General features: G+C 43.8%; 4 protein-coding genes across 6 annotated transcripts; 2 read left to right on the forward strand and 2 right to left on the reverse strand.

The window, feature by feature from the left end:
• Nucleotides 1-1,458: 1,458 nt before the first annotated feature.
• Nucleotides 1,459-9,827, forward strand: ficd (FIC domain protein adenylyltransferase). Of its 3 annotated transcripts, XM_076099513.1 has the most exons (4): nt 1,512-1,530; nt 1,630-1,697; nt 7,824-8,177; nt 8,336-9,827. In XM_076099513.1, the coding sequence occupies exons 3-4, from the start codon at nt 7,907-7,909 to the stop codon at nt 9,415-9,417; spliced, it is 1,353 nt and encodes a 450-aa protein (XP_075955628.1). In that variant the 5' UTR covers nt 1,512-1,530; nt 1,630-1,697; nt 7,824-7,906; the 3' UTR covers nt 9,418-9,827. The 3 variants fall into 3 exon arrangements, with proteins under 3 accessions (XP_075955627.1, XP_075955626.1, XP_075955628.1); XM_076099512.1 differs by having other exon boundaries at nt 1,459-1,697; XM_076099511.1 differs by having other exon boundaries at nt 1,459-8,177.
• A 23-nt stretch (nt 9,828-9,850) lies between these two features.
• On the reverse strand, nt 9,851-18,991 carry sart3 (spliceosome associated factor 3, U4/U6 recycling protein). The gene is made up of 19 exons (XM_076099510.1): nt 18,638-18,991; nt 17,488-17,614; nt 17,292-17,396; nt 17,015-17,199; nt 16,641-16,746; nt 16,112-16,236; nt 15,856-16,011; nt 14,997-15,135; nt 14,797-14,904; nt 14,624-14,701; nt 14,486-14,544; nt 13,980-14,089; nt 13,753-13,865; nt 13,581-13,657; nt 13,323-13,494; nt 12,763-13,220; nt 12,316-12,468; nt 12,002-12,183; nt 9,851-11,895 (listed from the first exon to the last, which is right to left on the reverse strand). Exons 1-19 carry the CDS (start codon nt 18,986-18,988, stop codon nt 11,727-11,729), a joined length of 2,973 nt encoding a protein of 990 aa, XP_075955625.1. The 5' UTR covers nt 18,989-18,991; the 3' UTR covers nt 9,851-11,726.
• iscua (iron-sulfur cluster assembly enzyme a) lies at nt 18,968-20,645 on the forward strand. The gene is made up of 5 exons (XM_076099515.1): nt 18,968-19,163; nt 19,343-19,456; nt 19,537-19,647; nt 19,739-19,817; nt 20,158-20,645. The coding sequence occupies exons 1-5, from the start codon at nt 18,987-18,989 to the stop codon at nt 20,226-20,228; spliced, it is 552 nt and encodes a 183-aa protein (XP_075955630.1). The 5' UTR covers nt 18,968-18,986; the 3' UTR covers nt 20,229-20,645.
• tmem119a (transmembrane protein 119a) lies at nt 20,331-24,157 on the reverse strand. The gene is made up of 2 exons (XM_076099644.1): nt 20,726-24,157; nt 20,331-20,414 (listed from the first exon to the last, which is right to left on the reverse strand). The coding sequence occupies exons 1-2, from the start codon at nt 22,064-22,066 to the stop codon at nt 20,331-20,333; spliced, it is 1,425 nt and encodes a 474-aa protein (XP_075955759.1). The 5' UTR covers nt 22,067-24,157.
• Between the last annotated feature and the right edge of the window lie 12 nt (nt 24,158-24,169).

The following is a 24,169-nucleotide window of genomic DNA, read 5'->3' on the forward strand; positions in this document are numbered from 1 at the left end:
GGATCTGTGGATTTATGTGATCATCTGTGTAGCTTTTAATCATCTAAATCCTGTTAGAGCGATCGGAAGAGATCCTATGGCGCTGAAAAAGTCAATTAACAACTCTTATCCTCAAAGTGACCCAGGCTCATGATCCAGGGATTTCTGCCTGTCATCACAACATTGGGTTGTGCCTTTTAGTTAAATATCAGTAAAATTCGTACATCTTTAGCATCATATAAATCAGAGGAATAAGAGGATTCTTAAATGCTTCTATGTTTAAAATCTTTCTTTTGCACTAAATGCTGATGTCAGCTGATGTTTAGCAGGCATGGATGGATTACTGAATGGGCTTATGTCAAAACAACCACGGATAAAAAATAACTACAAGAATGCCATAAGAATTATAAAGTGACAAGAAACAACTAAAAAGAGCCATAGAATGGTGACAAATAGACACAAAACCACAGAGAGATGCGTAACTATTACAAAGAGACACAAATGAAGTAGAGGCTAAACAACTATACAGCCTGTGTGTCTTGCTCCTATATGTTGGAGACGTGGTGGGGCCCCTTTGCAAATCTGTGCCCAGGGGTCCATTGTCTCATAACCGCCCATGTTAGCAGGTATGATGTTTACCTTGTTCATAATCTTAGTTTAGAGTGTTAGCATACTAACATGCACTAAACACAAAGCCATTGCATTTTCAGGTATTTGGTCATAAACCTGGACAAACCACAATTTGAACCTGCTGGTTGAGCAAGAAGAAGAGTGGGGGGTCACCAGGATCCTTAGAATCCATCCTGTGGGCATCCAATGAGGTGTTTCAGTCTAGAACAAAGCCAAGCGGCTAGCCAGGCTAAAAACAACATGTGTTCAAGACAGGCGTTTTGAACGAATATTTGTATTTTTCTGATGAAAACCGTGATGCTGTTCAGATCATAAAATCAACATTATACTGTTCACTTAGCTGTCACTGACCATTTGATTGGTAGCTAGGGTTAACCCTAACCCTCCATGAAGCACATGATTGAATTGTGTCTTTTAAGGCAGTAGGCATTTAATGCAGACATTATGATGGACCTTTATAATATCGTATGTATGTGTCTGACAGTTGGAGAGCAGTCTCACTGAAACAGTGAGAAGAGTTTCCCGTGCCACAAAATCATGTTGGCATTTGCAAAGTCTCATAAACCAGTTACGAAACAGCTAAAGGGGAGCACACTTAAGCAAACATTGTCACCCGGTAGTATTGTGTTCAATTTAATCGTGTTATAAGGAGCTATCATTTTATTTTGTACTCCCCCCTGAACGTTACCAAAGAAACCAAACAAAGTCTCCGGCCAGTCATCCCTTGGAGGCTGAAGAAAATAATGAGCTGCCCACAGCTGCTGAGTCATCGCTGTGTGCTGAAAGATATGCCTGTTAGTGCTGGAATTGGTAGATTTGACAAAGCTGGCGGCTTGCACACCCACTTCTCTGAGCGGCACAGGCCAGTGTGGACGAGAGATAATAAGTGAAACAGCAAGAGGAGCCCGAAGGAGGTCCCTGGTAATGACTTCCCCTCAGCGGAGACCTAATTATTTCTGTCTCTTGTCTTTCTAACAGATCATTTACTCATCTGTTGGGTCTGCTGTGGCCCTCGAGCAGGTGACCAGCCTGAAGGACCTGACCGAGCATGTGATACCGGGCCTGAAGGGAGAGCGTCTAATCTCAAGGTATATGTACAACTAACAAACAAGCACATTGGACAATGTTCAACACATCATGCCTCACACCAAGACCACAGATCAGATACATAAACCTGCCTGTCTGTTCTACTGCCCCCAAAACAAACACAAATCATTGTTTTTGTTCAGTCATTCATAAAAGGTGCTTCTATGTGAAATGGTTCCTTTTAGTGCGTTGAGACAAGGAGAAAGAGGACAGACAGCTATATAGCATGGATTGAATAAATCATGGCCAGTCTCTCCAGGCTTTAGGCAAGAAGTCATGAGGAAAAGCCATCCACGCCGCCTTCTGCACAATCATTCAGTAAAATTAATTATCCATGATCCTCCTGGTTTATGTATTGCTGCAATTTATGGACTCTCTGCAAGATGTAAGTTCAGTCAGTCGACTGTATTCCTGCACAAAGTCTTCATGAAGCTCGTGGACTGTGACTGTAGGACAGCTTTTTGTAGGAAATTCCAGATAAGACACACGAGTGGTAGCAGCAAGTGTATGCAGTGCTTTGCAGCAGAGTTCAGAAAGGAAGTGAGCAGGGGAGTGGGAGTGGGAGTGGAGAACCAACAGCTTATACAGACAACCTTATTATGAAGGCTGTGTTGAATAAACTGTATGCTGTAGCCAGTAGAAGACTCTCAAGCCCCACTTGAGTAGTCTACCTGAACTACCTCTCAGACATTGATGTATCACGGACCAAAGGTCAGGGACGGGCAGACGTAACTCACAAACTCATGAGTAGCCTCATGCAATAATAGTCACATTATGTATGAAAACATTTTGCATGAACAAAGCATTATTTTTTAAACAGCAGTACTTAGTAGTCTATTTCAGAAGTCTTTTTATATGTAAGGAAGAGGCTGTGGATCACTGGATTAGTTATTCAGCCATAAGTATCTGAATAAACACAAATCCTTTTACTTTTCAGAACTTATATATTTATATATAATATGTAAGACTTAGCTATAAGGAAAAATCCAAAAAATGTTCATCATTCTACCTAATATGGATGATTCAGGCTGCTAAAGCGTCATATTTTAACTTCCAACTAGATGTAACATTACATTACCTTATGACCAATGCAAAAAAAAGTACGTCTTAAGAATCAGAAACAGTTATTTTTACAAAACAAATGAGCTAAATTAGTATTATTTAACTTTGTCGCATTGTTGATTGCAAAAAAAAAGAAAGTGATTTGTAATAATTTTCTTACTGTCATTGTTTGTATGTCATATGTTTTGATGTATTTTATTGGGTGGAGTGTAGCGAAGATATTCAGCTTTATTTAATGTGTGTAGCGACGGCAAACATTTGTTGATTATACTGAATATGTGGATATTGACACCCGGTGGTCGTTCTCCCAGTGCAGGAAAACAGTTAGGACAGAGCTCCAGTAATTACCTGTTTGACACCTGGGGAGGCTACCATGTCTCTTCGCTTTCCTCTGACCTGCTCTAACGACAGCAGAGGGGAGTCTCAGCATGCACAGGAGGAAAGAGGGAGATGGAGGAAACATCAGATTACTGTTGTTGTGAAACAGGGATTTAGAGCGTGTGCACTGGTTATTTTGTTGCAGGTGTTTTAAATGCTCTGATTTCTTCCCGGATAGCCTGTCCTCGGCTCTCTTGTCACCAGTCAAAAACAGACGTCCTGACCTCCCAAATCGTCTTGTAACAGCACCTATCAGTCTGCCAATGCGTGTGTGGATCTTGCATTCTGGAGCAAACTCTCCTTTTAGATATGTTGTATGGTGACAGTCAAGGACAGTTGTTGCTCCCGGTGTCGCTCTCCTTCACTCTGTCATCCATTTTACGGCTCCCTCATCCCTGCTTTCTGAGCCATCCATACTCAGAGAGTGGAAAGAGAGACACCATTCCTCTAACAAGATCCTCTATCTTGGACACCCAGCTCTGTCACCCAGAACAAAGCCCCTTCTCAGACAGAAAGGCAAGCAGGCTGATGGCTCCACAGAGGCTGGAGAGAAGAGCACGAGCCGGTATGGGAGGGGGCGAGGAGCCTCTGCCAGAGGGATTTATCTCCTGCCCTAACAGGTCATTTTTTTCTAGGTGGGCAGATGGATTTTCTACCTCTTGAAGCACAGTTCCAGCAAGTAATAAAAAGACAGGGTGTCATTTTAACAGTCAGCGGCGGGCCATCTCTTGAGTGTGCTTCAAGTTTAACGTGTCAGCTGGTGTGAGGATCATGCTGATGCATGAAGCAACCTTACTCATTTGCATACTCTGAAAAATATTCAGTAGAAACAACTGTTGTTGTTTTTTTTCCTCACACAGCCTTAATGAGAAAGCGTGTAATTCATGTTCCATGCATCACAGTCATTTAACAACACTGATAAGGAAGATAAAAGCACACCGCAGGGAATGCATTACAGATAACAGACGCCTAACTTTTCACAAGACTGCTTCATTCTGACAATAATCTCAGTGACACGAGGCATTTAATTGCATAAACACGGCAAAAGCGGAATTAGCACTCATCATCACTGCAGACTCAGTTTTATCTGTTTCCACAGCTGAGGGGGCTTTAGCTCATATGAGCATATGCCAGATGGGCATAGATTTAGTCCACAAAATGACCCGAGGGCCGTTCATTTCATGCCATCATTTCTCCTTCTTCAGTCGCCCATTCTGCCATTTTTGTTCTTTTTCTCAACTAAAGCCGAGTCTAAACTCAGCTGCGGCAGCATTTTGAGAAGTGGCAAAGATATCACTGCTTATATGCCGTCTGTGGTTAAGCAACTAGACTGCAGCCAGATAACAGAATTGATGTCCCACACTAGTTTAGTGTCAATGTTAACCCTCAGTTTAAAGAAAACAGATCTTAATTAATTTCCTCTTCACTTTGGTGAGACCAAAATAAAAAGGTGGTTTACACTTTGAAGAAACTAGATCACAATCACAAAGTCAGCTTCACAGGAAACCTTGTTAAGCTAAATGGAAATTAACTTTTTCAAAACACAAAGCAAGTAAAAAAATTCCAAAAAGATCTAAAAGTCACAGCCTGATCTGAAGATACATAATCAGTCTCAAAACGGCAGCTCATTTTTTTTAAAAGGCCCTTTTTAATGAGTTGGGTTCAAATTAAGTTGTCAATTGTCCAAGCAGAAGAGGCTGAGATATCATGACTTGGAGTAGCCTTTGGGCTAAACCACAACAACAGTCCTATGTTTCCCATAATACAACAGAGGGCACCTTCAAATGTTCTTTCAAAGATGGGATAACTCTGATGACATCGTCTGGGTTATTTTCTCAGATTTGACAAAGCTCCTCCAGAAAACACACAGAAAACCTGATACAACCTTTTACAGGCTCTGAAGTGCTCCTCATGGCTAGTAAACCTTGCAAGACTGCTGACCTCCTCAGAGAGCACTTCTGCATTTTAGTCAGCACATTTTCTGCATGACACTATATTATAAGAAGCTAATGCTCGCATCAACACTGAACACCAAAATGAAGCCAGAACCTTCGTAGGCTCCCCAGATACCTGATCTGAGATACGCGATCGAACCCTTTCTGTGAGGTTCTGGGGGTCAGAGTTTAAAGTGGATGATTAGACCATCCCCCAGAGAAGTGGACTCCTTCCCCCATCAGTAATGGTCTCACTGCAGCAGGACTGAATTAGTCTTTTGACATGAGAAGTGTTCTCATATTGCCCACTGTATATGTCCTTCTCTCTGCATTGTCTGTTACTTTTCAGATTTTTTACGTTATCTGTAGTTTTAGATCGTTAAAATAACCAGTAATACATACTCATATACTGACGCCCTCTGACCATGTTATCTGCATAAAAACATTTTTGAATATATTTATAAAGATGTGTGGTTTTGTTATCAGTGACACTGTTCACTGCTGACACATTGCGTAAAAACCATAAATACGGCTTTTACTATTATTCATTACGGAATAAGTCTTCAGGAAGTGGAAGATCTGGGAGACGATTTGGTGTTCTGCTCATTTTTGTTGTAATAGAAAAAACACAAACAGTTTGTTTTTTTCTCATTGCACACAGCAGCTGTGGGCCTGCATGGTTTTATGCATTATGGAGTGAAAGCTGCTTCCAAGCCAAAGAGTAATAATACAAGCGTCTTGGTGCAATGGCAAAATTATACAGCACTGAGTCTAATTTAAGCAAAAGATACTCGAAATTCAGAGCCAGTATCCCACAGGCAACTGTAAGTCGTCCCTCTTCAGTTAATCATTGGCAGCATGTCGATTAAATATTCCCACTTGGTTTCTTACTTTCTTTCATTGAATGAGAAATGAATGCAAACATACTCGCTACAACCCCCTCTTTGCTTTGAGAGTTGGGTGAGAGAGCACATGAATAAGAGTAAAGAAATAATGCAGCATGGCTGCTCCATTATCCTCCAAGGTGAAATTGCTGTGGGTCAGAGCAGCACAGTGGGACTCTGTGGTGGTAAATGAGGTTAGTGCGCGGCTCCACAGCTCACTGTGAGTACAGTGTGCAACATGACTTGACAAATTTAACCCCCCCACATTTCAGACAGACCTACTACATCTTTAACTTCACACAAACTCATCCACATGGTTGTTCATTCATAACTTCATCTGCACTGTCTGTGTCTGTGTGTGTGTCAGCATGTTGCTGCAGTCTCAGCCTGTGTGACTATCAGCTAGCCTGCCATCTGCTGAAGATATGTATAATAGTGTTGGCTCTGGCACGAAGCCAGGAATCAATCCTCATCACCACAGGCTGTTCCCAGCTGGTGGAAAAGTCCCAAAGGCATATTCACTATAAATAGACGACGTATATAAAAGTATAAATGTTTAAATAAAAATTCATGAAAGCTAACATAACTGAATACCAATGGCACGAAGGACAAATATAAATAGAACTGAAAGATTACCAAATGTTGATAGAAAGAAGAAGCACATGAAGCTGAGCAGGAAGATGTTAATCTCCGCACAAAGCTTCATAAAAGTATAGATTTAATTTTATGGCATTCACAAACTGGATTGCATAAGAAGAAATCTTGATGAAAGTGCAGTTTGAGGCCAAGAGTGCTACTGCAGTCTTCAGAGGATACGCTGGCTGTTGGAATAACAGAGCAATGCTGCCCTCTTCTGTTTGTTAGTATATTTATATTAAAATGAAAGCGGGAGGTCAACTGGGAGCAAAGCTTTAGCTGCATAATCAAAGAATACTGAGTAATTAAACTTAGCATGGCAAAACCAACTTTGTATTCAGTTCCTTAATGCAAATGAAGTAAATGTAGAGCAAACACATTTTTTAACTTCTCACGCCTAGAAAGTGAATCATGTTGGCGGACAATGCCACCAAGGCCCAATACCTGTTTTAATATGGATTTCGTCCTTTCCTTTAATACCTACTGACAAGAAAACCATGATGAGCCAAATAAAATGCAGATCAATTTATTTTCTGTATCCAATAAATACCTGCTTGTATGTCAAGGGAGGTGGGATTGAATGGCGTCCTGTGATGACCAGATGAAGTGCAAGAAGTGTCAAATTGGTAGTTTTTTGTTTGAAATGGCAAAACCACTGGCTCGCCTACAATAACTGTGGTTAAAGTAAATATTAGCCCCAAAATAGGCCAGCTCCATAAGTATTTGCACCACCTGTTTATTCCGATGTAATTGTGCTGCCTGTTAAAATTGAGAACAACCCAACATGGTGGGCCACCTGACATATTTAGTCAGCACTCAGCAGAAACGCTGGAGTTGAAGGAGACACACATTTTGTTGCCTTGGTGTCAGCGTTGCCTGGAAGCCTAAACGTAGGGAATCACTTTATATCCTAGCCAATCAGAGACCTCTACGAACGATTCGTTGTATTGCTGCATTTTCAGCCAATCAGCACCACCCTTCAATATGTTTTGACCAATGATATTCCAGGATGTTGAATGTGTCCATATTTAGTACATAACTGTGCCGATGAACGAGAACAAGTCAGCCGCCTGCTAATCGTTAATTTAGTCGGCGTTTTAGAGTTAATACAAGTGACAAAGAGTTCAGTTGAGCTAACGCTAGCTCACTTACGAGCTGTAAAAGTTGGGTCACTGAGCTGAATCTCCTCGACAGTGTTGGTAAGTCATGTTGACCATGTCTTCCTTCCTGTCAGCCGGTCCTCAGCTCTCCTAGCTGGGGTGGAAATACATGGGGAACCGTATCACTAGAAGATGGAGGTTTTGACCGGGGCTTGTCATGGCTGCTGTGAAGGTGTGTCGTTACACCAGCGGCCGTTTCCTCGGAGGATGGGGCCCGCTGCTGTGTGTCCTCCTCGGCTCTCTACTGGCCGTCCTGATGCCCCTGGTGGGGCAGGAGGACCAGTGCTGCGCCGCCCTGAAGGGCTTCGCGCAGCTCCGCTGCCAGCTGTGGGGAAACTCTGAGCAGCCTCCAGCTGTGCAGTCCACCAGCCTCACTGTCCCCTTCACGGCGCTGGATGTGCTGCCTCTGAGGTCCAAGCCCAGCAAAGGTACAAACACAATTGGTATACTCATTCATTCACAGTCCAACTCAGTACTGGATATTTAAGACGATATTATGTTATGTGATACAACATGATCACTATATTACCTCTCTACTGTTTCACGTGTGTTGGCATTGACGCTGTCCTTCGTGTTGTGGTTGCAGAGATGAAGCTGGAGGCCAAAGCGGCACTGCAGCTGGCTCTTGAGATGAGGAAACAGGGGAAGAGGGAGAAGGCTCACAAGCTGCTGGTGCATGCACTCAGCATGAACCCGGACTTTGTGGATGCCCTAACGGAGCTGGGGACCATTCTGGAGGAGGAGAAGGATGTCGTCCAGGCAGACCACCTCTACACCAAGGCCTTGGCCATCTCGCCATGCAACGAGAGAGCTCTGGTCAGCCGGGACCGAACTCTTCCCCTGGTGGAGGAGATTGACCAGCGTTACTTCAGCATCATTGACAGTAAAGTTCGCCGGCTCATGTCCATACCTAAAGGCAACTCTGCGCTCCGCAGGGTGATGGAGGAAACCTACTACCACCACATCTACCACACGGTGGCCATCGAAGGCAGCACGCTCACTCTGTCCGAGATCCGTCACATCATCGAGACTCGTTACGCCGTCCCCGGGAAGAGCCTGCAGGAGCAGAACGAGGCCATCGGCGTGGATTCAGCCATGAAGTACATCAACACCACGCTGTTGTCCAGAACAGGGACCATGACTGTCAGTGACATCCTGGAGATCCACCGGCGGGTGCTCGGGCATGTGGACCCCGTGGAGGGAGGGAGGCTGCGCACCAGCCAGGTGTTTGTGGGCCACCACATCCCTCCACACCCTCAGGACCTGCAGAGACACATGCAGGAGCTGGTGCAGTGGCTCAACACCGAGGAGGCCCTGCAAATGCACCCTGTGGAGTACGCAGCCATCGCCCACTACAAACTGGTCTACGTGCACCCGTTCGTGGACGGAAACGGACGCACATCGCGGCTGCTCATGAATCTTGTGCTCATGCAAGCGCGATACCCACCGGTCACTATCCGCAAAGAGCAAAGGGCTGAGTATTACGCCGCTCTGGACACGGCCAACGAGGGGGACGTACGGCCGTTTATTCGCTTCATAGCCAAATGTACAGAGATGACACTGGACACGTTGCTGATTTCTACAACGGAGCATGCTGTGGGGCTGCCGGGGACCAGCCAGGACCACGCCTGCCCCGACTGCAAACAGACCATCCCGATTCACAACTGAGCTGGAGACGAGAGGAGAATCTAGAAGCATCTTATTGGGTTTAGAATCGCCTCGTCTTTTGTCCCTTATCACCCGTTGCTTCAGTTTGGGTCGTGGACTTGCTCGATTCATTGGGATTCTCCAGGATGTTGAATTGATTTAGCTGTTTTCCCACATTTAGTGTGTATATCCTCATAGGAGTGATGATGGATTTCTATTGCCGTCTGAAGTTTGACTTCTGGTCATTTGACTTGAGATGCTTCAGTGCGGTGAAGTGTGTGTGTGTGTGTGTGTGTGTGTGTAAACATTCAGTTGATTATCTACTTTTGGGATGAAGGTGATGTCTTGTAACACTGTAAAGCATTTCTTCATGTATATGAATATTTATTTTAAATTAAGTGTTCTAATAAAACTGTTTTACAACTGACAAACTTGTGTCATATTGGGAACAAAGATGATTTACATGACTTTATTAAAACAAGTTTTAGACCAAAAAGAAATAAACTTTTGTTTTCCCTTTTTTACAGAAACACAAGGGTAGAAAACGGAAGATAATGAAATAAGCAGGAAAATAAATACTGTGATTGAACACCAAACAAAGCTCTATTTAGTATTTACCTCTATACCAAATTCAAAACGTTGACTATCTTATATAAAACAGGAGCAATGCACACAAACCGTCTTTTAGTCTCGACACTAAACGGAAAGTGACTTCAGAGACCACACGTTTTTCACATTAGGCCACTGTGGTGAGATTAATACATATAGCTTCTATTCCATCGCTTTTGAAAACGTCATTTATTTTTATTACAAATGATGGTGACCTTTTTGAAATGAATATACTAAACATTGTGTACACAAACAATTGTTAATATCTAAACATGAAGAGTGGACAACTGGTCGACTTCTAACAAAAGCAGAAAAAACTGCATTATGTTCATTCTGAGGGTGAAATCAACTCCGATTACAAAGAAAATCATATTTATGAAACTGCACTTAGCTTCCACGTTCTACAGTTTCACATGTACTTCCTAGCATTTGTAATTATATCTTAACCCTTTTAAACTAAACTAATTCATGCCTCCTAATTGACTCCTGCAAGTACAACTTTTTTTTTTAAAATTGATTAATTTCTTAATTGTTTATTCTACAAAACTTGAGAAAACTGTGGAACATGCTCATCAGTTTCCTCGGGCCTAAGATGACGTCATCAAATGTAAATGTGGTCCTATCGTGAGTCTTGAACCCAAATACATTCTAACAAAATGTAAAAGGGAAACAATCGAGATGCTGGAAACTGCCCGTAAATATTCTGCTGTTTGACGAATCGCCTCGACTGTTGAGCAAGCAGCCGCCAAAGCAGCCAATCAGACACATTTCTTCAGCCTCATCAACAGCCTGCCTGAGTTTCACACGGTGCAGGAAATCTGGTTCATTTCCCTCTGAATCTCTCTTACAAAGCACATAAATCAGACTTATATACAAAACTATATAAATGACTTGAAGATGTTGTTACCCTGAACAGACAGGTCACGCTAACAGTGATGTACGAAACAAGAGAAAGTAAATTCGAGCATCTCTGTAAATATTATAACTGATATCCAGCGTTAGCAGTGTGATACATTAGGACAGTTCTCTACTGTAGCAACATGTCAAGATAAAGCCAATTAACTCATACTGGACTATAGATTTTATAACACTGAAGATGAGTAGCAGATGGTAAATCACAGACTGGATTATGTAAAAATAATTATGAGTTGTACTATACTAGCTTTGTTAAATTTGTCCTCAGAGGTCAAAAATAAGTTTTAATCCTAGGTTTCCTAAAAACATCTGACTGTAGAGCATCTTCTGTACACACACACACCATCTATATTACACCACATCTGGACTTTTGCATATAACCTTCAAACAACATTCACACAGTTGGCTGTTAAGAATATTTATATATAAAAAATACTCCCCCGTCTGCTTCTCTCAGGTCCCGCCCACTTACACAACAAAAGACACTTTGCAACAATTTTAGATACAGTCTATTTACACACAAATATGATACAGTTATTTTTTTAAGAAAATATCCGCCAAAACACCTTCAAAGAAACCAAATGAAAACAATCCGTCACACTGGGGGAAGAGTCTCGGTTGAAAAGGCGTCCTGATGGAGGGCAGGAGCTCGGCGATTAAGGCAAATCTCGCAGAGCGGATGATGAGAACAAGACTGAGGTTAAAGGGAAGCCGGGTAACCAATCACAGAAAAGTAAACACTAATTTGTTAAGGACACGAGATGGCTTTCAGTGTGAAGGCGGTCACAATGCTGTCGCTCGTCTCCTCACTTGCTGAGAAGCATCTTGGCAAAGTCTGAATTTGACAAAGGTTTCGTCTCTCCAGCTGCCGGGACCTGTTCAGCCGCAGTCCCGTTCTCCACTTTGCTGACGAGCCCACTTTGTCGGTGCAGGGAACGAGGGAGCAAAGAGAGCTGGGTGCGTCCTCTTCCTCTCCTGGGAAAAAAAAACAAAAAACCAGCCTTGTTTCTGTACAGTCACTGCTCACAGAATGGCAGACTCTCACAACATGTCAAGAGAATGAACGTGCCAGTAAACTTACGCCCCAAAGACCTGGTGAGGCATGTCCATCATGAGCCTGTTGGAACCGGGTTTATCCAGGTTCCTGCGAGGAGGGTTACTTATGGCGACAGCGATCGTGTTGTCCTCGACACACATGCCGTCCATCTTCAGAACTGCCTGAGAGGCCTGGGCTTCATCTGCAAACTCAACATATGCCAGACCCTGCAGAGCCACACAGCAAGAAGAGGGTTAACACATCAGCATCTGCATGGTCAAAGGTGGTAATCGTTAGTTTGATCAGCAGGACTATTCTTAGCCAAACATCTGGACACCGTCCTCCTCCCAATGTCTCACCTTGGGTTTCCCTGAGCGATACGTGACCAGACGGATGTCTTTGATGGTGCCGTGGCTTTTGCAGAGTTCCTCCAGTTGCTCTTTATTGCACGAGAACGGCAGCCCAGAGATGAAGATCTTTTGTTTCTCCATGGCTGTTTGGTATTTAAACACCTACGCAGACATGAATGGTAAGTGGTCACTTCTGCAGAGTTCACCAATTTAAGACTTAAGACATTTTTATTTTAAATTTAACACTGGTTTATTGTTATACTGGCCAAAGTATGAGGGAAAACCAGTAGTGACATTATAATCTAGAAATGTTTTTCCATTACCTCCCAGATGTTTACAACAATAGTTCCTAATGATATAATTAAATTACTGAGGCGTGAACCAGGATAAGTGGCATAAAATGGAAAAAACAATTAAGGTTATAATAAAAAACAAACATGTTGTGTTGATATTTACCTTAAAGTCAGGGTTTTTGTTTTTGTCTACACAAGGCGACACAAACATGGGCCTGCCCTCCACCTCCCGTCTGTCCAGCTTCAAGGCTTCGGCGACGGACACCGTGGATTCAAACTGGACGTAGCCGTAGCCCTTGAAGGTCCCTTTGGTGGCGAACACCGGGCGGATCTGTGCGATGGGACCGCAGGTCTCAAACAGCGTCCTCAGCTTTGCCTCGGGCTCCTCCAGGGTGTATGCCAGGTTGCTGATGAATACGCTGCTGTTGTCGTTGCGAAGCTCTGGCTTGTCGTCGTCATCGTTGTGTTTCTGGACAGCGGCCGCATCTCCTTGCTGGCCTCTTTTATTGCCGCTCGCAGCAGGCTTATAGCCGGGGGGAGCCTTCCTCCCAAAGAGTCCCGCCTCGGTCTCCATGCGCTCGTCTGTGGTTTGGTCTCCGTGTCCTCTGTGCCGTTTAGTAGCTTGTTCCGTTATAAAAAGGGAAAGAAACATCAGCAAACGCATCATTTCTCATGTTTTGCTTTAAAATAAAAAGTTTGATAATACAAATCATCTTCATTTACCAGATTTATCATTCCACTGATCATGATAATCATCCTGCTCGGCTTTCCTCTTCTCCCCAGCTCGACTTCCCTTCTGGCCTTTCTTCTGAGCCTTCTTGTCTCCCTTGTTCTTTCGCCGCTGATCAGATTTCTCCTCCTCCTGGCGAGCCACGTTGGCCTCTTTCTCAGCAACCTAGCAGATGGGCGGAACATGGTAACATCAGCCAAAAGCAGTTGAATGACACACTCGTCCGGTGCAACGCTGATAGGTGCTCCTACCTTTGCTCGTTGCACATTAATCCTGTTCAGCCGGGTCTCCGTCTTCTGCACCGCCACGTCCCAGTCCTCAAGAGAACCTGCAGGTGAGGACGCAAAATACAGAGACGCACTGTCATTCATGAAAATCTTCTTTGTTTTTAGGTTATGCTTGATGTTATGAAATGGCCCTCACCTTCAACCCTCTCAAATGTGAGCAGGACCTCACTCACATGCTCGGGGTAGTCTGCGGTGCACTGAACTGCTCTGTGGAGAGCTTTCCGACAGTGAACAGGGTCTCCATAAGACCTACAGATACAGTAATAAATAAATAAACCTCAAGGACCTACATGTTTTGGCTGAAAGATATCAGCACATCACTTCAATTATCTTTTTTCCCCACTCAGACATCGATCGACGTACCTTTCGAGGTTATAGTACTCCAGCCACATGTTGGCATACTTGGCGTTCCCCTTCGTCATGATACTGTCCCACAGCTCTCTGGCTTTCTGGATGTTCTTGCAGTGGAGGGCCTGGAGGGGAGAAGAGGAAGAAAAGATGAGGACTGTTTCCACATTACACATGTGACAGTGTGGAACACATGCAACTAATATCCTTCATAGTATAATTCAACTGTCACATTTTGAGAAAAGTAAAGCGATGCAATAGTTTAGTAACTGGTCCTGTAGTCCTTCACCACGCGTCTCAATGTGCCGCAAGTTGTAATTATGCCTCAAGGTAATTTGTATATCATTGAGTACTTGTATACTTGAGATATTACTAGGTTTAAAAAAAGACAAGCACATTCCCTTTGACTTATGATTTCACTGACAAGACAATAATAACTTATATCAGTCAAAAGAACGATTAAACGCAGGTTAAACACAATTCAACATCAGAGGAATTCAACTCGTGGAAATGGTTTTTACCTCTATCCTCGCCCAGATCTGCATTATGATACAAGAAGGATCTCCACTTTCACCAAATCCTACAACACAATGAATTGAATGAAAACCAAACCAAGAATACCACAAAACTAAAACTCAGTCCGACTAAAATCCACCTACTTTCTTCAACATCTTGCTTCATGTAGTCTAGAGATCGAGAGAAAGCTCCTCGCAGCTCCTCCAACTCTTTGCTTGATTCTGAAAACAAACAAACAAACAAAGGGAACAATGAGTGAACTCAAACCAACTTTCTCAACAAAGATAACTCGTGTTTCACACAGAACTGCTCTCACCTTTGCTGAAATCCACACGTCTCCGCAGGTAATCGAGGTGTGCCTGCCAAATGTCCACGTAATCCGTTGCTTGAATGAAACCTGCAGTCAGCGCCTTTTCAAAGACATCTGTGAGGAAGACAATGACGTTGCTACCGGGTCTGGGATATATATATATATATACTGTATATAACAGCTTCTCGCTGCACTCTAGTCGTTACCTGAGACTGTGGGATGGTCCGCTCCATGCCTCTCCAGAGCCAGCAGGTAGCTCTTCCACAGACCCATGGTCCAGGGGCAGTTCCTGACTGCACGTTCATGAGTGGAGAGAACCAGGTCTTTGACCTTCAGCTGACGGTCCTGCAGAGTCCACAGAGAACAAACAACAAGAAGATTAAAATAATCTGTAACGGAGCGGAACGATTTATTACTGAAGATTTAATCAGTCACTTCTAGACGCGACCATTTTCTCACATCCCACCAGGTTTCCATATATATATATATATATATGCTACTAAACACTGAAGACACCAGCCAAACCTTTAACATTGAAATATGAGTCGGTCAGAATCACATTTAATCAAACAGGGATTTGACCACTTTAACCTGCAATTTCTGTGTTGATACCATTTGTAAAACAGATTTGTGCAACATTTTAAATGATTCAATAAAATTGGTCAAAAAAACCTTTAAAATACCACATTGAGTCACCAAGACCTTGAGGAACGTCATAGAAAACCCATGCTGTGATTTGGTATCAAAAACCTTTGTTTCGATTGGATGTCGAGCCCTGTTTTTATGTCAGAAACTACATTACAAAAATTTTAATTAAATCTATTTCAAGAGAAGCTGTTTGGAGAAATCCATGGCTGTATTTTACCAAGATAAACTCGGTGCAACATTCTGACCACAGCTGTTAAGCTCTGGCTGGCAGACAATGGAGTTAGGCGCTGAATAAGAGCAGTCAGTCCAGGAGGCAGTGCCATGTGAAACCAGTCCAAACTCCACACAGTAAACATTACAGTCCGACTTGGGAGCCCTTACGGGACAGCACCATGCCAAGCACTGACCGATACTCACAAGATATATTGTGCATTTTGCCCACATGTCGGGTACAAGGCAGTTCTCTGCCAGAGTCCGCTCGAAGAGCATCTGGATCCGTGCAGGGTCGCCCTCCTTCAGTTCAAAGTCAATGTAGGACTGATACTCTGCCAGCTTAGGAGGTTCTGCTGCTATCTGCAGCAAGACAACAGCATGCAGACAAGATGCATCAAAAAACAATGCACATACAAGGAGGACAACTGCAACAGACAGAACTAGCATTCAAGTCAGTTACCAGTGCTTCTTCAAAAGGTTTGCACTTCGCCATCTGCTGCAACGCCCTTTTGTACTGATGTACGACCGTCTCAGCCACCCCGTCTTCAGACCACTCTTCATACTCCGCATAGGTGGACTCCATGTCTACAAGGCAACGGAGCACAATGTTCTCAAAGTTCAGACATTTCGAAAACATCGTCAGTAAAGATATTTACACCACACACAGTATTTAGAGTAACATTGAACAGGGATTGAAACACTACAGAAATGCCTCTGGTCGCCATTCAGCTGGGACAGAAAGAAAACAGCACAATACTAGACCATCTGGCTACATCTCGCCCACTCCTGCAACAAACTGAAAGCGTGGTCACAGACCGACGAGGAGTGTTCTTTCTAAATCTGTACCTCATTTCAGAAGCCACATTACAACCACGCCACACTTAACTTATCCAACAAGGAAGCGTCAACATTTTAAACGAGGTAATTCATAGTCTTTTCGACATATGTTTTACAGCAGCTCGTCTGGACAGAAGAGGCGTCGTGCTTACCCATTAAGGGGACGGCCAGCTGGCGACGAAACAGTGTATGGATGCGCTCGATCTGAGCTTTCAGCAGCTCCTGCTCCTCACGACTGAGAATCCTTCCAGGAGGAGGCTGGGAGGAAACACAGCGGAGAAAAGGCTGTCAGGCTTTAGCCAATCCACAGGAATTCAAATTCAGCATTTACGGTATTTGTATTCATTAGTAAAGTGAGTGGATCATCGTTTAAAAAGCATACGTTGACACAACATTAACCTGAGAAAGGAGGATTGATATTACCTGCAAATATACAATACTGCTTTTGAGAGCAAATATTGAAACAGCGTCATAATCAGAGCATATATCCGACCAGCGATGAGAACCCAGTGATTGAAACACAAACCTGTACTGTGGACTGCATGGCGTTCTCAAACTCTCTGTACGCTTCCCACACCGCCTGGCCCTTGGTCACGTGAAGCCCCACCGCCGTCACAGCTCTCTCAAAGATGGATCTCACTTTGTCCATCCCGCCTGGTGAGCCCATGCCTCCAATTGAGTACTGAGCATATTCAAGCCAGATATCTGGACCTGGGTATAGCGACGTGGAATTAAATGTTAAAAATCAGGAATTCAGTGAATGTCGAATCAAAAAGCAGATAACAATGGTGGGGTGCACTCACAGATGTAGTCTTTTACAGCCGTCTCAAAGAGTTCATATACTTTGTCCCGGTTTGGCTCCTCTTCAGTCAGACGGATTTCATCCTTGAGCCAATCGAGCCAGATCTCTGTAGGGTTCAATGAAATGTGGTTTCAGTTGCAAATAATGGTCAGAGCTTTTGTCAACTGAGCCAAACACTGTATCAGACATGCACCAACCTTCAGTGAGTGGGAAAAGTTCACCCATCTTCTCCCTTGCCTTTCGCAGACGGAGAAGTTCTCCCTCCTGCTTCAGTAGTTTGATGAGATCCAGGTGGCAGTTGTAGTCGAAGGCATTGATTGACAGCTGAACAAAAATAAAAAATAAAATAAAAAAATCACACAGAGACGAAAGGAGAACAAGATGTTAAACAATTAAAACATATCCTAAATAACACATGCTTCTTCCTCTGCATGTATTATTATAGCAGTGACTTAGTACCACTTCCAAAGAAAATCGCATATCTCATTTATGACGCAGATTCAATCATGACATCATCTATCTAACAAGTTTATTAACGCAATTAACACAATGCTAAACAAAAAATGGATACAATCTGCATTCCTTTGACACTCAGTTGTTATGTTATTAAGCTGTTCCTAGCTAACACTGATCTAATGCACAGACTGAAGCCTAAAAAAGGACCATGAGGTTGAAAATCAACATTATGACAAAACCTTTCAGTATAACCTTCCTGACGGTGGGATTTTCTGCAGGGTTTTCTATTAGCCTATATCAGTTATCAGCCAAGTGTACCTAATAAACTGAGTATGACATAAATAATGCTGTAGTAATGTTATAAATGTAGTTTCTCTTAAGTGTGTTAGTGGAAGCAAAGACTACAGCATCAACTGCATCACTGCAACAGATCTAACGCTACTGCCAAACATTGTTGTGAGATGTTATTAATACAGCAGATTAAACACTTTAAGCGTGCTACACAATAAAGTTAGCACAATATGTACTTTATATGTGTACATGTACTTTCTAACTAAACTACACTGAAAGCTGTAACGTCCCACTGGACTGAGGTAGTAAAGAAAAGGCGCGTGTAACACGAGAAGCCATTAGCATCACAGATTAGCAGGTGAGCTAATCACGACGGCTAGCTTATTGAATGACGTCGTATCATAATTGTTTAGGATAACAATAGCAGCAGCTGTCTGTTGTATTTATTGCTTCCATTAAACCAGAGCAGGACATAACAGCTGGTCGTTGTAAAGCGTTGCTGGTTCGTTGTAGCAGACACTGTTTACCGTTCCCATCCATTCATTCCCGTTAGCTCCTCGGCTAACGTTCGTGAACTCAGCTTGGTTGTTGGTTGATTACCTGCTCCTCCAACCGTTGGATCTCTGCTTCATTTTCTTTCTCGTCTTCCGACGAATTGTCCTCTTCCTCTTCTGAATTTTCTACTCCCATACCGTCCTCCTCCTCCTCCTCTTCTTCGTCCGATCCCATGTCTCTCTCCTCCATCCCTGCGTCTCCCTCCTCCATGTCCTGCAAATGCGTTTGCTCTGCGTTGCTCGATGCTGCCATGTTGGAAGTCTGTCTGCCTGGTAACAACCCACAAGAAGGAGTATCGTGAGAGGTGGAGCCTGAACGCACCGCGGACCCACTAGCAGCGCTACTGTTAGCCGCTAGTAGGGGCTCCTTCCTCGGTGATACCTTCCTTCTTCGCATGTTTGTCAACAAAGACTGTTCCGTCCTCTCTCGTGCTCACTCGTTGATTTCCGGTAAACATCGGTACCTCAACATGGCGATTGTCTCTTTACGAAACTCCACGTCCGCACTGTTGTTGTTTACCAGACGGCTATTGAGCCCGGAGCTGAATGCTCTCTGTTCATATCACATAAAGGTAACTAATCAAATGTGCTTCTAGCTCGTCATTGTAACCAATGGATGCCACGTGTGTTTTAGTCACAGTTATGTAACGTTACGTGTGTTGACAGTAGCTAGTTGTCTGATCTTGTCAACACTCAAAACAACAAAGCAGTGATGTAACGTTATCATCTTTTGTTGGTCACGTTCTTCAAGGTGGTGGACCACTATGAAAACCCGAGAAATGTGGGAAATCTAGACAAAAACGCCAAGAATGTGGGGACTGGATTGGTGGGTGCACCAGCCTGTGGCGATGTAATGAAACTACAGGTAAGGTGGAGGTCAAATGCAGCTGTCATGACTGCCCACTTCCTAATGTACAACTAGGTTTGATTGTGTATTGTTTTCAGATCCAGGTGGATGAAAATGGCAAGATTGTTGATGCAAAGTTCAAGACATTCGGCTGCGGATCAGCCATTGCTTCCAGCTCTCTTGCGACAGAGTGGGTGAAGGGGAAGTCGGTGAGTTTGTATGACACTGATGAAAAGGGAAGTAGAATAATGGCTTCACAAGTCTTTTGTTTTTTGTTGAAAGTCTGCTTTCGTCCTGTAGGTTGATGAGGCTCTGAAGATCAGGAACACTGACATTGCCAAAGAACTCTGCCTTCCGCCAGTCAAGCTTCATTGTTCCAGTAAGTTCTTCATCAAACACCTGAACGCTTAATAAACAGAAAGATGGATGACAAAAAGAAAAATCCCAACTCTACTGGAGGAATGAACACCGTTATCCCAAAAGATATTCCCTGCTTTGGTGTTTCAATGATGGTAGTGGTGGGGAGCACTGTTTTAAGTGTAACATTTCCCAGGCATGCCCAGTTTTCATACATTTTAAACTATTCAGTTTGCTGTTTCTCAACTCACTTCTTAAGGTTTTCCTATAATTTGTTACCTGGCTGAAGGTTTCTTGGTAAAATAGATGCTTAATTTTATGCTCTAAGTGCCTCTAAAACCTCCTCATTCTCTTTATTTCAGTGCTTGCAGAAGATGCCATAAAAGCAGCGCTGTCAGACTACAGAATAAAACAGCAGGACAAGAAGGAGTAACAAGTGCACACCAGCAGTTAATGAGTTATTAACTTGTCAGTCTCAGTACCAGCCATGTAATGTTTCTCTGCAGTGCTGTTTGGAAGATCGGGCACCATAATACTACATCAGGTCTTGCAGCCTCTTCCGGGAGTGATAATCCCCTTTAACAATCTCTTTAAACATAGCCGATGTTAATGGGGTTTCCTACACAGAACACAAAGGCGGTCATTAATCAGAAATTACAGGCCAGGGTGTGTTTTTATTTTATTTTTGGCATTTAGGCAGTATTTGGCTATTTGCTGATCCCACATGGAGGATTCCGTTTGTAAATGCAGTTAGGTCGGCAGCTTAAGTACATATACAAAATCATGATACAGAATACTGTGTGAGACTGTTTGCTTATTGTGACTCAAGTTATTAAAAACATTTTCAGCGCGTCTGTGCCGATGTCATCCACCAGAGCCTACATCAAGCGGCGCCACCCTCTGTTGGCGCAAAAGTACTTTTTTTAGTACGAGCAGCACTGCCAGCATGAGGAGAGTTACTAATACGCATAACGCAACGAGCAGAGAGATGACCACTGCAGAGTCTTGTTGTGTGAAGGGTTGTGGGTTGCGAGTGGGCCAGAGTGCATCTCTGTTTGTGGAGAGCAAAGATGGTGTCCCCTCCGCTGAGGTTGCATTATTCTGTGGGGTCCGACCTGTGATGTTGTCTCTGTATTTCTGTTCCTCATCAGGGGTAGGAGTAGTGTTTTTTAAATGGGGTGGGCTGACTGATTGTGTTTTATTTAGGGACAAACACTCCTCATAGGTAAGGGTCTCTAAAGAGTAGTGACTAAGCAACACACGAGTCTTATGAACATCTTTGAAAAGAAGTCCCACAGTGGTTTCTTGTGATTTCCGCCCTGACGAGCTTCCCAAATACCTCTTGTTTTTAAATGAGCTTGGTCCTGTGGGCTCCACCGCCAGCGTCTCCAGCTTTCCTTCCAGTGCTGAGTTAAGGTCCAGTTGGTGGCTCCTCTCATTTGGCTTCAGGACACGAGGACAGATAGCCATGACCGAGAGGTTCAGGAGCAGGCGGTGAGCAAGATGGACCGGCTCGGTGCACACCAGGTCTGTGGCCATCCTCAGCCGACCGCTCAGCAGCCAGCGGTAAAGATACAAGATGTCACACTCGCACACCCACCGGTTGTTGGCGAGGTCCACAGATCGGAGACGTGGCAGGCTGTCAAAGGCGCTCTCTGGGACTGAACGCAGGCAGTTGCTGTTGATCTTCAGGACCTGCAGGTTGACCAGGGCAGACAGCGAGGGCAGGTCCAGGACAGAGATGCAATTTGCAGAGAGGTCTAAATGGGTCAGTGATGGAGGAAGATTCAGAGGGAGGCTTGTAAGCCTGTTCCCCTTCAGAGTCAGGACCTGTAGGTTGTTTAGACCCAGGAGTGCCCCGGGTTGAATGGCACGGATGCGGTTGTCCTCCAGGTCCAGGCGAGTGAGATTCCCCAGTTGTCGCAGGGCGCCTGAGGTGATATAAGTGATGCGGTTTTCTTGCAGCAGCAGGGACTCCAGGCTTGAGGGCAGGCCGCGTGGGAAGCGGGCCAGCAGGTTATGACTGAGGCTCAGCTCCTGCAGGTCGGAGAAGGGCCGAAGTAAGTGGTCCACGTCACAGAGCTGGTTTCTGGCCACAGATAGAGCCGAGGTACTGAGAGGGACAGAGCGAGGAAGTGACCTGAGACCCAGGGACTCGCACAAAACCAGGAATCCTGGGCGAGGACAGCAGCAGCCAGGAGGACAGGGAAACGTTATGAGGCAGGCTAGAGGACAGAGTACCAGTAGGACACCACATCGGCACCAAAGCATGACTCACTGCCAGGAATAAGGGAGAAGACACAACCGCGTTAGACACTTTTCTCACTGGCTTTAACACAAAGCACCCTTTATGTACGGCTTATAAACTGTAACAAATGGCTTCATGTAAACCCGGGACAAAGGGTGACTTAATAGAATCCAGCACCAAAAAATAAATAAAGGCTTAGCACTTACCATCTTTGTCTCCTGTATTATCTGCTCCTCTGAGGAGATGGGCAGGCTGGTGGTCTGGTGGTCCTTACATGGTCCTCCGTCTTGCTAAAGATATGATCGCTGCTGTTGTTGAGAATTCCTGGCAGATGCTCATCAAAGTTTAACGACAGCCTTAAGGTGCTGCATTACCTATTCTGGATCCTCTTCACCATTCAAATTGATTGAGAGGTCATATTGCTTGTCAGTGGCAGACAGTGAAAAGAGTTAAAATTCACAGAGAAAAAACTGCAAGGTGAGATAATCTATGTAAAAGAAGAAAGAAATAAAAGATACAGGTGTAATACTTCCTTATCTGAGGTGACCAAGGTTCCTTGAACTCAGACAGACTGAATATCAAACAGGCCGTGGACGAAGAGCCTTGGTGGGTGGTCCTGTGGCCGTGTGTCTTCCCATCACCTGGTGGGAAGAGTGAAAGTGAAGGGGTAGTATTTGCTCGAATTATTTAGCACCTCATTGACAAAAGAGCGGGGAATCTGACACTGGTGCAAGGCACTGCCAGAGCTCACGTTTCATCCACCACGGGGTTACGCTTGCCTTTGTGCTGTTGTGCTGTTATCTTTGATGTTTGATCTTCAAAGAGTTGACCCATTCATGATTAAGCTCAAACTTTATTTACAACATTTTTCTGCTTCAGACATTTTAGCAATGCTTAATCACATTTTAAAACATTTGTAATGATTTTTTAAAACAGATTTCATATATGTGTACCCATATCAAGGTGGATTTGGTAAATACGATGTGCATTAACAAACAATACTTGCACTTTCCGATATGATCAATCTGAGGTATGAAACTGAGCTCGAGGCTGAAAGAGAAAAGAGCGACAGCCTTCAGCTTGAGAAAGAGACACAGTCCAAAGCTGAAAAGGCCAAAGAAGACCTGGAGGCCATAAAGCAGCTGATGGCTGAGAAGAAAAGTCTGGAGGAGGAGATCAAGACCCTGAAGGACAACGCTTCTGAGAAAGAGAAGACGTATCTCAAGGAAAAACAGGCCTCAACCAACCAGGAGCAGCTCACTGAGCTCCAGGCTGAGGAGGTTAGTCAGGGCCTCCGAACTGACCGTGACAAGGTCAAAGAAGAGAACCAAGACAAGACCAGGAAGCAGGAGAAGTACGCCCCCCCCCCCCCTCACTCACCAAATCTTGAGGTGCTGAAAAACTCTGAGAAAAAAAAAAAAAAAAAGAAACTCTCGGCCTGGAAAAGATTCAAACGTTCCCTTTGGTTTGAATAAGAATCCTGGAATGTAACAGCCAATTGTGGCTCAGTGGAGTGTGTGAATGTGTGTGAATGTTAGTTAGTTCTGATGGACAGGTGACCTGCCATCAGTATAACAATAAAAACAAACTAAACACTACATTATATTCTGCCAGCTCATTGCTTTGGTTAACTAAAACTGCTTAGCTAAAGTTTGCAAAAGATTTTGGTCATGGTTAAAGAAAAAAGACAGGACCGATAAGCACTCACAGCAGCGCAACATGTATGAAGCTAAAGTCTTAATCCAGACTAAAAGCAACACAGGTAAAACGGCCAAATGCAGAAAGTACAGCTAGCAAAAAAACTGTGTGAATGTGTAAATCAACAGATTATATCACTGCCCGCTATCACGCACAATAAATCTGAATATAACGTGTGTGTATTCCGGGATGAATAAAGTATCTTCTGTTCTAGTATATGAAAAGAATGCATTTCAGCATCACAGTAACTTCTTTTCTTTTCTTAATTGAGCAGCTGCAACTGTGTTGCTTTCAGCCTGGATGGTGTGTTTAACTTTGTATTTCTTTTCAAATTACAGTTTGTTTTCCGTTTGTAAAATATGCCGCTCTGCTGACAGCAGACTTGTCCATGTTTGTGATTGGTCATATGCTGCAAACATCGGCCTTTT

Source organism: Anarhichas minor, unplaced genomic scaffold, assembly GCF_050575085.1.
Source record: "Anarhichas minor isolate MPS153535 unplaced genomic scaffold, ASM5057508v1 ptg000025l, whole genome shotgun sequence".
Classification (NCBI taxonomy): domain Eukaryota; kingdom Metazoa; phylum Chordata; class Actinopteri; order Perciformes; family Anarhichadidae; genus Anarhichas; species Anarhichas minor.